Below are 16,786 nucleotides of genomic sequence, written 5' to 3' on the forward strand. Positions count from 1 at the left end.
GGCATGGCGTATGGGCGTTTGTGGAATCGATCGTTACTTTGCACTACTCGTGGTACACTCGTGGTACGGGGCTCTATAACCTTGGTAACATAATAAACCCGAGAGCAGGTACTTGTCAAGAGCGCGTTTTCGCCGGTGTTTCTCCCTTAACCTAGGTAGGTAGGTAGGTAGGTGAGTAGTAGAACCACCAGTGAATGCTTGGTTACGGTTCCGCTTAGTGCGGGTCTACAAACACACCACGCCCACCTGTTTCTATCATATAACAGCGTTGATCTCTATTCAAGAAGATAAACCATCGAAGCCGCAGTTTAAATAATAAAATGTAGATGTAAATGTAATGGCAATGTGGAACAACATCCTTTCATTCTGCCCCACGTAAACCATCACATGCAACCTGCACACTTGGATCCTCAACCTCGCCGTACGAGCTCCCTCCTCTATATCCATATTCATGCGCTCGTCACAACTTCCACTCCCCAATAATATAACATCCTTAATGGCTCCCAACATGCTTCCCTATCTTCCTGCTCTAGACATCTCTAAATCTGCAACGTCCCCACCGCGTCCCCGCCATCAGGTTACACGCTCTATTTCCGAACTCACTCCGACCAAATTTCACCGCCCCCATCATTCCCATCAACCTCATTCCCACCATCGGCACTTCCACCGTCATGAAAAAGGCCGAGACCATGTCCCTGAGAGTGGCCGCTCGAATTCCCAGGCTAATGGCCTTAACATCGGGACGTCGAGTAGCGTAGGAACGCCAAACGAGAGTGGGGATGTGAGTCGTAGGGCCAGTGTCTATGGCGCAAGAAGGGAAGATGGGGAGGAAGAGGAGAGGGTTGTTAAGAAGGGCCAGGTGAAGGAGGAGAAGGAAAAGGGAGCACACAGGGCAAGGTGAGTCTTCTCTTCGTTTGGTCATCATCTGCGAGAATAGATATACTAACATACTACTTGCCGCATAGGGAGCTACGAAATGCCATATTGGGCTTAAACACACTGTCGAATAACACGACTCGGAGGTTGGATAATACATATTATTCAGTGCTCGAAAAGCTTAGCGTCTTGCAAAATACCATAGTCGCGATGAAGGAGCTGGCTGGTATGAACAGACGAGTGAACGAGGACTTTAAAGCAGAGGGTAAGGGGATGATTGGTGATATCCGCGTGCAATTAAATGCGTTTGAGGGATTTACTATGCAAGATAAGAGGATAGTGGGACTGCAAGACCGAGTTAAGAAGGGTAGAGCGAAAGTTGAGGTACTTGGTAAACGGGTGGAAGTCGTTCGAGAACGAGTGGAAGGCTGGGAGAAGGCAGAGGTTGAGTGGCAGGAGAAGACCAGGAAACGATTACGGGTACTATGGCTTATCATGTTGGTTTGCGGAGTGGGCTTTATTGCACTGGTTGTGTTCCAGTATATTCCTGCCGGGTCACAAGGTCAGGGCGGATTGAAGGGGAACGCTTCTAGCCTGGCTGAGCGGATACCGCATTTTGAAGAGATCGGGAAGGAGACGTTTAATATGCAGGAGAGAACAGAGAATGCCTTGGAAGGGTTACTGAACAGGACAGGGGCAAGTCTGGAAGACGACCCAAGACTGAGGCTGTTTGATGAGTTGTGAAAGCCTGTAGATTCTCTGCCAAGTCCACTCTAAGGCTCCGCGTGTTCAGCTAGCCATATTATACCCCTTCTAAGAACCTAAGAATTAGAACAGCGCACCGTACTGGGTCCCTTTCTCGAGTTCCACAAGACGAATCAGGGCGTTAAGAGTAAGGTAGGAGATAATAGTTGTTTCCAAATCCTAACATATAACGTTTCGACGTAAGCACAGTTGATGCATTGCACGTCCCCAATGAAGCTGATGCGGCGACTTCAATATTATATTATTACCTTGTGTATTTTAGTAGCTTGGACCCTACAAAGCGGAAGAGACGGCCAAGTTCCAAGAGACGTCAACAATTTATAGTGTCGCGGGTGGTCCGAAGGAGCCAGCATACAAGTAGTTCCCGCAATCTCCCCACCTACCTAGTTGGTTGGTTCCAGGCTTGATGACGAAGGCTGATTCGTAAGATCCTTGTTAACAACTTCCCGAGAGCTGACTTCCATGCACAGCAACAAACGACCGTAATAATTTCGTTTGGCTTTTAGCACGAAGAAGGAATTTGCTATTTCCTGTTATTTGTTTTTATCAAGTTTCCCTTATTCACATTCCTTAGCTAGTTCTTCACGGCAACGGCGACCACTAGCAAATAGTCAAGAAACCCCTCGGTTACCCCGCTAACGCAGTCAGCGACACCCTGAGCGTAGACTGGCACAGGGACGATCAGCCACAATAAATACGTACGCGCTCAGCCAAGCATCTAGGGACTCTTGGGAAGATACAGGTACACAGCTGAAGGAGAAGAGTCTTCCTACACCTACAACGTCTGGCATCCCTCGAGAGAAGAAGAGACCGGCAGCACTCTTATCAGGAACGGAAATATTGACGACGATTGGCGCAGGCCAAAGTCAGCAGTCATGGTACAAAATGACGTTGGAGGGGCTCCGCAAACCGGCGTCGCGGATAGAGGAAGCCAGGCGCTCACTGGGAAGCAAGAGCATTGTATGTTGCGAGAGTCATGCTATACTGCCCTAGGCAGTTGCAGTTGCAGTTGCTAATAGTGCGCCAGATCTGAAGCGGGAGCTGATTTCCCAACAAGTCAAATTTGAGATTACCGAGTTGAATTCCCCGACGGCTTTACAAAGATTCGGCGCCCCTTTCAAATCCGAGTTTGGGGAGGTCTCCCCTCTTGATTCCGACCTGCCCATCTTGCGGTACATCTTCGTGCACAATGTACGCGAGTTCCCGTTCTTGGATAAGGCGAAGGAGAAGGAGTTCTGGCAGGACAAGTTGCAGGTGGTGAGTTCCCTCTATGCTGATGGTTACATAAGTTGAAAGACTAATTATTGATGTCCATTTCAGTTCCTAGAATCCTTTGCCAATAAGCATATCTCTTCCTCGGAGGATCGGCTCGAAGAGACTAAACGCAGAAAGCTTTCCATAAAAGCCCAAAAGTTGGTGGAGCTAATGATGGTATCGGGAGTACCTACGGCTTCTGGATACGAAGAACGGATACGCTTCTCAGAGTTGGAGGTTGTGGATGCCGGCGCTATCGACCATGGCGTACTGTCAACGTTGCCAGAAGGCCATTATATGAACGGTTGGGATGTCAATGTTGCAGGTGTCAGAGCTACATCCGTGAAGCGGAATATCAGGCACCACAAACATGCGGTATGATTATCACCGACCGCCTGTAACCGCCCCAGCTAACTGTTTAACTTAGCAATTCATCCTCAGAGTGAAGAGGAAAAATGAGCGCGAATTCTTTATTGGTAGGCGCTATGGTGACTTCAGCAGGCTTCATAAGCGGCTACGGACAGAGTTGCCAGGCAAAATCCTCCCGGCCATGCCCAGGAAGAACAAGCAGAGTTCAACAGCATCTAATTTACTGAGTGCCGCTATCGGGCGTGATGAAGATGCTTCCTCTATATCATCTGTCTCTACGACGGGAACCGGGGCTCTTGATGGCTCTGTCAAGAATCTATCAGTCAAAGGTACGGTGCCGAAACGATTCTTTCCAAATAGGTGTGTACTAATTTGGGGTGAAGACCATCGTCACAGCCTTTCCTCAAATTCGCCGGGGAGGTCTTCTCCACGAGCTTCAATGGAAACGTCTGCGGAAGGGAAACTACTCCCCAATTCTGAGCCAGAGGTATGATTCCACGTAAATACTCAAAGGTGGTCACATAAACTCACATTTTCTAGCAAACCGTATTATGGCGCGAGAACCAACGGATTTCACTTCGAGCATTCCTACGATCACTCCTGACAGACCCCCAGATTGCGGGGACACGAGCTATATCCGAGTTTCTAACCGCGGACCCAATAACTCCCACCGTTGCAGACGTGGAAGAAATCGCGCGACGAAAAGCAATGGATGAGAAACGAGTCGAAGAGCAAAGACGATTTTATGAGGTTGCTAGGAAGCGCGCGGCAGAGCTCGATGTGTACATGGAACAGTATGAATCTCTATTCTAAGTGAGATGCCCGTCAGCTGACAGTTTGCAGATTCCGTAGAGATATTGTTGAGAGCAATGGCCTCACAAAGCTCTTTGCAGAAATCAAAGACAAGGCAACCATCCAAGATCTCAGCCTACAGTATCAGAAATTTGCTGAATGGCTGCGAATCGAGGTGGCAGCAACCATTTACCACTTATTCCTAGCGGAAGACAACTCTCCGGAACTTTTCGCCCAAGCCAGGAAAATACACTCAATGATACCCTATACCATCATTAAAAATGCTATTCGGATAGCGAATCCGGCTGCTGTTATGGCTAGTATCCTCGATATATTTCTGGCCCAACCATTCGGCGCTAGATCGCTCATGCAACGGATATTCTCTCTTACGCTACACGACGGCATTAGAAGTTTCCAAAAATCAATTGATGCATTGGTGTCAAAAATTGGCGAGCCGGTTTTCTGCGAGAGGTTACAGAAGTTCGCCAATGCCTCAGAGGTTGACAAGAACACCATCCGGCTCGAGTCAGATGAGGAAAGTGTTGACTTGATCATCTCCATACTGAGATCGGAGTTGATTGAGCCTCCTTTAAATTCTGCACAGATAGGCAAGATATACAACGCTTGGGTGGCCTGGAATAATGCAGTGGATAACGTCGACGAGGAGATGAAGCAAGGAGCACAATTATTTTCGTACTTGAAACAACTTCTTAAGTTGTATACGAGGCAACGAGACAAGGCCATGATGTTGAGTATGATTGAGGAACCAGTCACCTTGCAGCTGCTTCGGGATCTTTTCACCATCTTCTATGAGCCACTTGTCCGGGTCTATAAATCAGCAAACGTCTACAACAGCGTTACTGACTTCGCAGTTTTCATCGACGACATGATTCAAGTAAGTCGGATCCTACTCAGTAACTGAATATTTTGCTAATCATCGCAGGTGGTGGAAAAGTGCCGCGAACAAGACGTATCCGCAGACCCTAATCAAACCGTCCAAGCTTTCATCGATCTTTGCCAGCGTCACGAACATAACTTCTACAAATTCGTCCATGAAGTGCATACACATGATAACGGGCTATTCACTCAATTAATGGGTTGGATCGAAGGTATCCTTGAGTTCCTCCGGCACGGTCCCAAAGGAGGAAAGCTGGATATCAATGCCCTCGTTGCGGGTGCTGTTAGCGTTGGCCAAGTGGATAAGGGGAAGGTTGTTGACGAGATCAACAAACTAATATCATGGCAAGAGGCACGTAAGAAATGGCATCAAGATAAAACGCGCCAGAAGATGGCTGCCGAGGGTGTAGGAACCGGGGGTATAGAAACTATTCCCGGCGGCGTTGCGTTCAAGAGCACAGACTTTGGGCTCGACCAGATGGATCTCGAGGATATCAATTATGAAAATAGCGGGAGTAGTGATGAGTCTGAGAATGAAGATGATCTTGACCCAATTGAGGCGGAGAGGAAACGCAGAGCCAGGAAGCAAGACCATCTGAGGAGGACAGCAGGGGAACCTGAGAAACCCGCTGTGATGGAGGTATACAAGTTACAGGATAACTTTATAGCTATGCTGAGAATGGTTCTCGCGGATTGAGCAATGACTGAACGCAAGCCTTCAGCTGGAAGTGGCGAGGGCCACATAAGGATTGGAAATACGGCACAGTTGGGTATTCATGATGCTAACTCAGCATGGCCTTCGGATGCTGGCAATGTACGAAGTAAGGATTAGCTTTGGATGGGTCACTTACTGGCATGGGGATGGGGGAACTTCAAAGTAGCATGCATAGCGTAGATTTCGGGGAAGGGACTTATGAGCAACGGAATTCAACACAACGACCAGCGAGGATTCAACATATCACTGCTTCCCCCAACTTAAACCTCAAATGCTTCACAAGTCATTCGCCATAACCTACTGATTCCCCTGGGGGTACAACTCCGAGTGCTTAACAAACCATCCTCCGTAACCCACTTGCATGTGCAGACTAACACTAACCACGCCTTGTGGGAATCAAGCCCTTGTACAGAATTCCCCAGCGTTGACGGAATTTCGGAACGCGGGGAAGCAACCCGGGCGGAGGCTCACTGGCACTTCCTTCCGCTGCGGCGTGTGCGGCTGCTAATACCTTGGCAGTAATAGGATTGGGTATTGAAAACGTTCGCGAGGAAGTATATTCAACCAAGCGAGAGCACGGGGGTTTCAACTTTTTTCAATTTGACCGGGGCGTAAGGTTTTTGCGGGGGACAGATTGCAAGGGCTGATTAGAGGATACGAGACCCGAGGTACAGTAAGTACCTACTGTAGTCTAATGTTTAGGATAGAGGCGGGAGGCGTTTCGACGGCAGTTCAAGAAGATGGGGTTTTGGAGTTTCGAGGTTATATATTTATTATATTGGCAAGCTGAGGAGTAGACGTAGGTGCTATATTGTTATTGGAGAATGTGCCGTCATACAGTTTGTTGGAATTTCATTTTCCAGTAAATGAATGAGGGTGGATCTTTGGATTGACCGGGGAGGGGATAATCCTGAACACTTTGGCAAATAGTGGATTATGGAAACTTGCTCAATCTAACCTATAATGGTAAACTTTCAGCATAACAGCCTTTGTCTTGTTAGATTTTGTACACTATATCTATAAACTAATGCGTGGCATGGTCAGCGTTGTAGCAGGCGGGTCCAGATTGCCTAGCAAGTGCCTGATGAGTGCATATGGCCGTCATACCCCTTTACGAGCGGCTTCCCAATACATTGATTGATTTAGCCTTCCATCCTCTCTCTCCGTAGCGCTAGGCTTTGGGGCCTGCGGTCCGTGAAAGGAGAAGTGTCCAGTGCTCGTAACTGACGATCCACCCCAGTTGAAGACGTAGTCAATTCTGAAAGGAGGTTATATTAGAAACCAAGTGGCGCATTTAACCAAGAAGTATACTGGCGGCAAGGGTAAATTAAAAATATATTGTGGATTTGAGCTTATTTTAGCCGCGGTGAAGAACGAAGATCACCACATGACTTTGTACTCCCTGATTAACTTGTAAGTGCCGCATGTGGAGAATATACAGGCGCGAGGATAATGCGTAAGTAATAATGTATTAATGTGCGTTAGAAAATTGGGACTAGGAATGAGGCCCAAAAATATGGAACTGTCGAACTGGCTCATATAATCGACAGGGAAGGATTTGGAATATCAGGGATAATGTGTTAACGTTTAAAAACAACTATGTAGATGCAAGGTGGAAGGTTGGGATATATAGTAGATAGATAAGCGATGTACAAATGTGATGTGTATATACGGAGTATGTCGCACAGAGTAGCTAGAAGTATTTACATGAAGGTGAGATGTGGAAAATATGTACAAAATTCCAGCCGGGGGTAGGATGCCTAACACACAAAAACGAGACGCTTTTGATTCCAGATTCGATGCCTCTGGGATTTAGACACACTATACTAGTTTTAGTATTTGATTAGGTAGGGAAAGGGCCATATGTCAAGACATACCACTGAGAGATTCGGGTTCAGAAACTTGCACTTCTGCCGGTTAGGGCAAACGCGGCTTCCAGTGTAGAATTTACCGCCACACTGAGAACCCTGTGCATACACTGAATCAGTATATACGCTTTATTTAGTAGTCGCGGGCGTAATTACGTGAGGCTGCGGAGGCGCGGTGCCGCCAGTGGCAGGAAGAGCCAGGATTTTCACTGCTGCATGCTCTGCAGCAACCACAATCAACCCGCTCGGATTCGTAGATGGCATTCCAGGCCAGATACTTGCGTCCACGACAAATATGTTGTCTGTACCGTATACCTTGGTGTTCGTGTCTACAACGGAAGTTCCGCCGGTGAGCCCGCTGTCTGTGCCCAGTTTGGCGCTGCCCATCCAGTGGTTGGATCTGCGGGCACCGATATTGGCGTAGGTTAATGGGAGCTGTAGAGCGTTAGATCAAAGGATTCAAGAAGATGGAAGCGGTTCTTACAGTTTTGAGATATTCAGCACCGGTTGTGTTGCTGGGGGGTAGCAGCCATGTCATATTGGCAACCGGACTCAAAGCTGCAACCATGTTGTCAATTGCAACAGCGACAGCTGCTAGATCGTTGGTATCGCCAAATGGAATAGTAGACACTACCATGTTCAATCCTTTGCCAATCGTCGTCCGGCCTCGAGACACTGAGCCACGTCCAAGGTATAGACTGAGTGTCATCGTATTCCCATTCGGTTGACCGCCGGACCCCTCAACTCTGGATGTCCACTGGAATTGTCTAACAATTCCATCTGGGCCTGTGACCTCATCCCACATCATGGGGCCGATGTTCGGTGCTGCTTGAGTAAGGGGTCCGATCCGTTTGGTCAGGTAATCTTGAGCATCTTGCTCGATTGGAGTGTCCCATGCAGCAGGCCAATCGTAATACGAGACGTTTGGATGGGAGATGACGGTGTCCGTATTCAGATGGTCATTGAGATTGTATCCTACTGGCAGATTGATCCAGTCCTTTTGATCAATCATTTTGTCGCCATCGGTGGAGGACTTCACCACTTCAAGCTGGTCTGTCGGGCCAATACCGCTCCTGAACAGGATCTTGGGAGTTCCGAAAGCTCCAGCGGCCAAAATAACACGGCCTGTACCGGGGGTTAAGTTGATAGTACCGTTACGGCCCCCGTTGTTCGTTGGGAGAATATCTAGACTGACAGCATGCCCACCAACACGATTGATGCGCTCAACACTAGAATTCAGCCACATCTGGAAATTCTTTCTAGTGCTGGCAGTGACAAGATAAGTTGCCATTGGGCCACCACGCTCTCCATGACTAGACATATACGGGGTATGAGCGTAAGTTTTGTTCTTCTGGCCAGGAACATCATTTGCCGTCACACTTGTCCAATTGGCAGCGGCTAGACCTGTTCTGATAGTGTCAAATCCAGATTGAACATAGAGCTTCCCATCTAGAGAAGGATGGTCGGTGCCTGGGATTCTTGAGAAGACACGGTCTGTTGCGGCTTTCATATCAGGGGCTTTCCACCCAGTTGGGAAGTTGTAATCCCAGTCGGCGGGGTTTGCCTATTTGGTGGTTAGCTCAGGTCTGATATGGTTGAGCTAGTTATTACCTTCCACCAAAGTCCAGCATTGACTGCAGCTCCGCCGCCCAAAATACATCCTGCCATCTGATCCATATCAGTACAGGCTACTCCATCCGCACCTCCGTTCCAAATTCTATTACACTCTCCTGGGATATCAAACCAAGTGAGATTGGTCCCGTCAAGCCACCCGCTTTCAGGTCGGAGTGCTAAGGCTGTTGTTAGCCGGTTCCCTACATAGTCATATTGAACAACTTACTTCCGCCCCATCTAGCAGATGACGCAACTCCCTTCTCAATGAGCAATACAGACTTTCCAGACTCAGATAATTTGTCTGCAATTGGGATACCAGCAGCTCCACCACCAATTACTACGTAGTCATAACTAGTACTTGTAGGCACTGGAACGCCTGTGAAGGTCGTAGTGGGGGTGGGCCCTCCAGTAACACTGGTAATTGTTGCAGTCATAGTTGCCCAATCTGTGTATGCTTTTTGTGTAGCGGATGCAACCTCAATCGCAAACACTCCCATTCCATTGTTATGTTGTTGAATATCGGCATTTGGGTCTAAGCGATCGGAGACTGGAGAATCTGCTTGAGCCCATCCTTGCTCAAATCGGCCCTGGGATGTGGAGGTGTTGAATGGGGTTTGGGTCGGATCATCAAAGATTAGGCACCTTTCGCACTTATAGACCATCGTCCAGTGCGTCGTGTTGACATCTGTGTAGAGTTGAGTAATCTTGGCAGTGCCCTTGTAAGGAACTGGGGCCTGATATGCACTTCCAACAATGTTAGTATCTCGGACCGAGCATGATACAGGGAGATACGTACGGTGCATAGCGGAGTGAGGTGGCAATCTCCTTATCTTTCCCTGTAGGCCAAGCTAGAAGCATAAGGTGATTGGGCATACCAGCGCCAACATTGTCGCCCTGGAGTACGGACGACCATCCAGTGCCATTAGGCGCTGAACCAATCTAAAAGTACTTAATGAGTAAGTTTGCCAATAGTCACCGGGAAACCTACGATTAGACCAATGTAGTCGTATGAATCAACAGTTGTGGCCGTCTCTGGTAAGGCGATACCGAACGTAAAACCACCCCTGGAAGTCAATGAAAAGATTCCATCTCCAGTAACCGGTCCGTCTGTCTCGTAACTGGTGTAAAAGGTGATGTTGGTGTTTGGTTCCGTGAAATGTCCATGGGCAGCAAAATCTTGTGCTAGCACGGCGGAAACACCTATGAAGTGTTAGAACTGGGATTCGAAAGGAAACGGCAAATGACTTACAATATAACACACCAGCAAGAATGCCGCCGAGGAAGTTATTGGACTTCATCATTACAATGAACTACAACAAAAAGAGGTAGGGAGGTTGGAGGCTGGGATGGTCACAAAAAGGCACACCTTGAGCCATCTTATATTTTGCTATGGCTATGGAGTAGAAACTAGTTGCCATGAATTGATAGATTGTCATTGGACGGCGTAAATGAAAAAGCGTTCCTGGAGGCAATGTTGTGTGCCCAGGCTCAATTCCAGAAACCGGGGTTGATAAGCCTTGAATGGAGAGATTACCCGTTTGATGTATATAGTGCCCTATCATGCCCCGTTAGAATCTCAGGATAGGTCAGCCGGGGAGCGCGATCCGTGGCGGCCGAAATGTGCCCTGAGATTTAATATATGCCTTGATTCAGGCTCATCGGCGCTGACTCTCCGCACTCGCGAAATTGTTTTGCCGGGCTCCACTTGGCCATGAGGCCGACAGAGTTAGGGAAAGATGTGCGAGATTGAAATTCCCACCCGAGGCCAGATCTGGAACGCGTCCGAATATTGAATTTCATGCTAGAATGCAGGAGATATGAAGGATAGATGAGAAATGAACTTGCGGGGAGAGGTAGTTTCGTGGAGATAGGTACACGAGAACCTCACCCATGCTGCGGATCCCGCAGTAGCTGGGTCGGGTACTATACCACAGCTCCTCCGCCACCAAAGATTTGGAATGAATGCAAGATATAAGGAGCAATGAGGGGGGATTTCGAGGTCATTCTCCTCCAACGTCAGCATGGAACTACCATGGTCGTACGGCATCCTTTGCAGCTTTCATGTCGAGTATAAGCGGTTGGAATTACGAAGTAGTGAGAAGTGGCCGAGCTACGAGTACCTATATGAATGGCCTTGGAATACGATTGATGCCTAAGGCTAAAGAAACCAATGGGCACGTGGAGCATCCTTCACGTGACTATTCAGGATCATATATTACTCCGTTCCGTGCCTATCGATACCAACAAACAAGCGCACGTGATAGCGCCGCCACCTCCGACCAATTCTCGGCTCTCGGGCAGCCGGCAGTAGATGCGGGATTCTTCGCAATGAAGGAGAGAAGCTGGCACCTCGTAAGCAAGTATGGGCGGCCGCATGATTGGCTCAATTGCGTCCCAGTAGAGCACTTCGGAAATCCACACGACATCAACATCATTTGAACCAGACCACTCCGAATTGCTGCCAAAAAAACTTCCAGATCATCCTTTTGCTTCTGCCGATCCGTCCCTCTCCCCTCTTTCTGGTTCTCATCGCCCAGTATGTCTTCAATCGCTATGCGGCGGTGCACAGCTGGTTCTTCGGTACGTTTTCTTTACCTCGGCGACAGCTGAGCATGGCAAAGAAATCACGACACTAACCCGCCAGGTGCAGATTTCGAGGGCGTTGAAGAGCCAGGCCAGGACCTTTTCTTCTACAAGAGCTGCAGGTATGTTCCGCGTCTAATTTGACATGAAGATGCGGTAGCTAACAGTCTCGCAGGGCGAATAATATCCACCTCGCCCCTCCGCGCGAAGGAAGCGTCTCCGTTTGTTAGCAATAAATACCCTGTTGTTGTATGTACTGGACAGCCCACCTCAAAAACACATCCTGATGATGATATAGGACCATGAGTACGATGCGCTTGTCGTCGGTGCTGGTGGAGCAGGTCTGCGGGCAGCTTTCGGTCTTGCCGAGGCTGGCTTCAACACTGCCTGTATATCCAAGCTCTTCCCAACTCGTAGTCATACCGTAGCAGCCCAGGGAGGCATCAATGCCGCTCTTGGTAATATGCACGAAGACGATTGGAGATGGCACATGTACGACACTGTTAAGGGCTCGGATTGGCTAGGAGACCAGGATGCCATTCATTACATGACCCGCGAGGCACCTAAGTCTGTTATCGAGCTGGAAAATTACGGCTGCCCATTTTCGAGAACAGAGGATGGCAAGATGTGGGTGGAGCACCGGTGAAGATGATCCGATCATTTTGCTAACGTTTTCCAGTTACCAACGGGCTTTCGGAGGCCAATCGCAAAAGTTCGGAAAGGGTGGACAAGCCTACAGATGCTGCGCTGCGGCGGATAGAACCGGACACGCTCTCCTCCACACCCTTTATGGCCAATCCCTCCGATATAACACTAATTACTTTATCGAATACTTTGCGCTTGATTTGATTATGGAGGATGGCGAGTGCAAGGGTGTTCTTGCCTACAATCAGGAGGATGGTACCTTGCACCGATTCTTGGCAAAGAACACTGTTTTGGCGACCGGTGGCTATGGACGAGCATACTTCAGCTGTACATCTGCGCACACTTGCACGGGTGACGGAATGGCTATGGTCGCTCGTGCTGGGCTTCCGAACCAAGATCTCGAGTTCGTCCAATTCCACCCAACTGGTATCTATGGAGCTGGCTGCTTGATCACCGAGGGCGCTAGAGGAGAAGGTGGATACCTGCTGAACTCCGAGGGCGAACGATTCATGGAACGCTATGCCCCAACCGCAAAGGATTTGGCCAGTCGTGACGTTGTCTCCCGATCAATGACAATGGAGATCCGTGAAGGTCGTGGTGTTGGTCCCGATAAAGACCATCTCTACCTGCAACTGAGTCACTTGCCAGCCGAGGTCCTCCACGAACGTCTCCCTGGTATCTCTGAGACTGCATCTATCTTCTCTGGCGTGGATGTCCGAAAACAGCCCATTCCGGTCCTCCCAACTGTCCATTATAACATGGGTGGTATTCCAACGAAGTATACTGGAGAAGTTCTCACTGTGGATAACGAAGGAAAGGACCAAGTTGTACCAGGTCTTTTCGCATGCGGCGAAGCCGCTTGTGTCTCTGTTCACGGTGCCAACAGATTGGGGGCCAACTCCCTTCTTGATTTGATTGTTTTCGGCCGTGCAGTTTCTCACACCATCCGCGACAACTTCACACCGGGTCAGAAACAAGATCCAATCAGCGCTGATGCTGGCGCCCAAGGGATCAGTGACCTCGACCAGGTCCGGACAGCAGATGGGCCAAGGAGCACACATGATGTTCGCCTGGCTATGCAAAAGACCATGCAGACGGATGTCAGCGTCTTCCGTACCCAGGAGAGTTTGGATGAGGGTGTCCGAAAAATCAAAGACGTGGACCAGACTTTCAAAGATGTTGGAATTAAGGACCGTAGCATGATCTGGAACTCCGACTTGGTCGAGACTTTGGAGTTGAGAAATCTGCTGACCTGCGCGTAAGTTATATTGAAATATTAATAAGTCCTCTTAACTAATGGTTTTAGTGTCCAAACTGCCGAGGCAGCAGCAGCGAGAAAGGAATCTCGCGGCGCCCACGCACGAGAGGATTACCCCGAGAGAGATGATAAGAACTGGATGAAGCACAGCTTGACATTCCAAAAGAAGCCTCATGGAAGTGTTGATCTGACATACAGAGGTGTCGTCGCCCATACACTGGACGAGAATGAGTGCGCGGCCGTACCGCCCTTCAAGCGTGTCTACTAGGTTTGATTTGTGGTGCATGTGAGGAGTAAGATGCTGAGTGCTGAGTGCTGGTGGATGTGGGCCTGTCTGCGAATGGGGAGGGTCGTGAATCTGTATACTTGATCTGGGCTAGACGACGGCTTGCATTGCAATTGTTTCCTCTGTACTAAGTATAAATCCAAAATGGGTAAAAAGTTAAAAAAAACATCCATCAGTCAAATCTGTTTCAGGGTGCCACATTCTCTTGACATTATTCTTAAGGGTCAATACCTGAACTGGTAACTGTATAAATCCTGGTTGGAGGTTGAATCATAGGTCTGTATATCGGAAGCGAGCTGCCACTTCACTAGTTAGCTACTGCGACAAGGCATATTTTAGAAGTCGCACCGCGAGGCTAGAATAGGACGTAGTATAGGTCCTTTGCTCAGTATTTAATAGGAATAATCATCTGCTAAAAATATGTCTTGTTCGTATTGTATTTTGGTTGCGTCTAGTAGGTGCTAGATATATCTATATTAGTCATCACATTGGTGCCTTAAAAGTAAGGGGGAAGATTCGAAGGTCGCGCTAGCGTGTATCGCTGTCTAAGAGGCGTCGTCAGGAAGCTTGCCTGTTCAACTGCTCGTTAAGACACAAGACAACAAACACGGCGACTTCAACAGCTATCTCCCCATATACCTCTGCGGCCATCAACAAGCCCCCCGCACTGCCCCCGATTGTCATCAGCTTCACCATATCCTTGCTGCGACTACCGAACTCTTGACCCCCAGTTCGTCGCCGATCTCCACCATAATGCGTGAGTTCAGACGCCCTTGATTGTTCTTCCTCAACTGACATGTATCCTAGCGAGCGCTACGGGTAGTGACTGGCAGAAGTACACCAAGAAATTCGCAGATGATGAGATAGAGGAAAAGAAGATTACACCATTGACCGATGAGTAGGCCAACCTCGACTCCAAAGTTATATCCCCGTTACTCATTGTTTGACAGAGACATCCAAGTCCTTAAAACCTATGGTGCAGCTCCCTATGGAGCAGCTATCAAAAAGCTCGAGCAACAGATCAAGGAGAAGCAAAATAGCGTGAACGAGAAGATCGGAGTCAAGGTATGGGCGACGAGCTATGGAGGCCTTGGGAATGGACACTGACATCTCTGTAGGAATCGGATACTGGATTAGCGCCACCTCATCTGTGGGATGTTGCTGCAGACCGCCAACGAATGTCCGAGGAGCAACCTTTACAAGTGGCGAGATGTACGAAGATTATCCAAGACGAGAAGGACCCTGAGAAGAGCAAATATGTCATCAACGTCAAGCAAATAGCGAAGTTCGTCGTGAATCTCGGAGAACGTGTCAGCCCCACAGATATTGAAGAGGGCATGAGAGTTGGGTAAGAGACTGCAAGTGTTATTAATATTATAGAGCTAATATCCAGTCAGTGTCGACCGAAACAAGTACCAAATCCTACTCCCTCTACCTCCGAAGATCGATGCAAGTGTTACTATGATGACAGTTGAGGAAAAGCCGGACGTCACATATGGTGATGTGGGAGGTTGCAAGGAACAAGTGGAGAAACTCCGTGAAGTTGTTGAGATGCCACTATTATCGCCTGAACGATTCGTCAACCTTGGTATTGATCCGCCTAAGGGTGCTCTTCTCTACGGTCCTCCGGGAACTGGGAAGACTCTTTGCGCCAGAGCCGTTGCGAACAGAACCGATGCGACATTCATTCGAGTTATTGGTAGTGAGTTGGTACAAAAGTATGTCGGAGAAGGTGCAAGGATGGTTCGGGAGCTCTTCGAGATGGCAAGGACAAAGAAAGCTTGCATTATTTTCTTCGATGAGATTGATGCTATTGGAGGAGCTCGATTTGATGACGGTGCTGGTGGTGACAATGAAGTGCAAAGAACTATGTTAGAGTTGATCACTCAGCTCGACGGTTTCGACGCACGAGGAAACATCAAGGTCATGTTCGCTACAAACAGGCCTTCGACACTTGACCCGGCCCTCATGAGACCCGGACGTATCGACCGAAAGATTGAGTTCTCGCTCCCAGATTTAGAAGGTCGGGCGAACATTCTTCGAATTCACGCCAAGAGCATGTCCGTCGAGCGCGACATTAGATGGGAATTGATCTCACGTCTCTGCCCCAACTCAACCGGTGCCGAGCTGAGGAGTGTTTGCACAGAGGCCGGCATGTATGCTATCCGTGCACGGAGGAAGGTGGCAACGGAGAAGGATTTCTTGAGTGCTGTTGATAAGGTCATCAAGGGGAACTTGAAGTTCAACTCTACCGCAACTTATATGCAATACAATTAGACGTATGGGAAGGACAGGACTTGTATACTAGCAGCCGTAGCGCAGGTGTTTCAGGTAACATTAATGCATTAAGAATGAGCACCCTTCGATGCAATGTATAGTGACTTGTGATTTCCCAGATGTAACTTGCTCTGTGACGTTTGGGAAGTTGTTCATTCGGCGAGTTTATGGTTCAAGTGGCGTACGTAACGGCTAGGAGTGGTATGCTCTAGATAATTTGGAATTGCTCTATGAATTGCTCTATCATAAATTAGCTAGCCTCTAGCCTTTCAATAGCTTGTTCTTTCACTATGCCACAATACAGATTTCACCAGCGAAGCCAAAATTCCCATCGTGTCATGCTCACGGCTTTCGGTTGCAGCAAACGAACTAAAAGCTAACGGAATTGCCATATATCGCTGCGAATGGACCAAGGAACGAGAGTCAGCGCTCTGCCGACCATTACGAGTAACTAGAATAGGTGGTATCTAAGTTGGCGTATTCTTGGTATACCATTTACAGGGTAAGTTGAAAAGCAGGGCTCTCGCCCTCCAACGAATAAAAGGGGGGGCAGTAAGAATAAACGTTCGGTAGAATATCGGCTTTCC

At 48.5% G+C, this 16,786-nt stretch overlaps 5 protein-coding genes across 5 annotated transcripts; 4 read left to right on the forward strand and 1 right to left on the reverse strand.

Moving 5' to 3' along the window:
- Positions 1-508: 508 nt before the first annotated feature.
- On the forward strand, positions 509-1,620 carry BP5553_02925 (uncharacterized protein; the record flags this gene model as incomplete). Its single annotated transcript, XM_032011548.1, has 2 exons — positions 509-897; positions 966-1,620. The coding sequence occupies 2 exons, from the start codon at positions 509-511 to the stop codon at positions 1,618-1,620; spliced, it is 1,044 nt and encodes a 347-aa protein (XP_031871241.1).
- Positions 1,621-2,516: 896 nt separating this feature from the next.
- Positions 2,517-5,650, forward strand: BP5553_02926 (Uncharacterized protein; the record flags this gene model as incomplete). Its single annotated transcript, XM_032011549.1, has 8 exons — positions 2,517-2,601; positions 2,669-2,898; positions 2,962-3,270; positions 3,323-3,593; positions 3,648-3,751; positions 3,805-4,058; positions 4,108-4,951; positions 5,000-5,650. 8 exons carry the CDS (start codon positions 2,517-2,519, stop codon positions 5,648-5,650), a joined length of 2,748 nt encoding a protein of 915 aa, XP_031871242.1.
- A 1,830-nt stretch (positions 5,651-7,480) lies between these two features.
- BP5553_02927 (FAD protein) lies at positions 7,481-10,448 on the reverse strand (the record flags this gene model as incomplete). The annotated part of the gene is made up of 9 exons (XM_032011550.1): positions 7,481-7,489; positions 7,546-7,635; positions 7,693-7,971; positions 8,021-9,100; positions 9,148-9,326; positions 9,377-9,894; positions 9,947-10,089; positions 10,139-10,350; positions 10,400-10,448. The coding sequence occupies 9 exons, from the start codon at positions 10,446-10,448 to the stop codon at positions 7,481-7,483; spliced, it is 2,559 nt and encodes an 852-aa protein (XP_031871243.1).
- A 1,240-nt stretch (positions 10,449-11,688) lies between these two features.
- On the forward strand, positions 11,689-13,904 carry BP5553_02928 (putative succinate dehydrogenase (Ubiquinone) flavoprotein, mitochondrial; the record flags this gene model as incomplete). Its single annotated transcript, XM_032011551.1, has 6 exons — positions 11,689-11,730; positions 11,795-11,855; positions 11,909-11,982; positions 12,032-12,360; positions 12,413-13,636; positions 13,685-13,904. 6 exons carry the CDS (start codon positions 11,689-11,691, stop codon positions 13,902-13,904), a joined length of 1,950 nt encoding a protein of 649 aa, XP_031871244.1.
- Positions 13,905-14,675: 771 nt separating this feature from the next.
- BP5553_02929 (Uncharacterized protein) lies at positions 14,676-16,199 on the forward strand (the record flags this gene model as incomplete). The annotated part of the gene is made up of 5 exons (XM_032011552.1): positions 14,676-14,679; positions 14,730-14,820; positions 14,873-14,987; positions 15,041-15,270; positions 15,320-16,199. The coding sequence occupies 5 exons, from the start codon at positions 14,676-14,678 to the stop codon at positions 16,197-16,199; spliced, it is 1,320 nt and encodes a 439-aa protein (XP_031871245.1).
- Between the last annotated feature and the right edge of the window lie 587 nt (positions 16,200-16,786).

This window comes from Venustampulla echinocandica (genome assembly GCF_003357145.1).
Source record: "Venustampulla echinocandica strain BP 5553 chromosome Unknown scaffold_1, whole genome shotgun sequence".
Classification (NCBI taxonomy): domain Eukaryota; kingdom Fungi; phylum Ascomycota; class Leotiomycetes; order Helotiales; family Pleuroascaceae; genus Venustampulla; species Venustampulla echinocandica.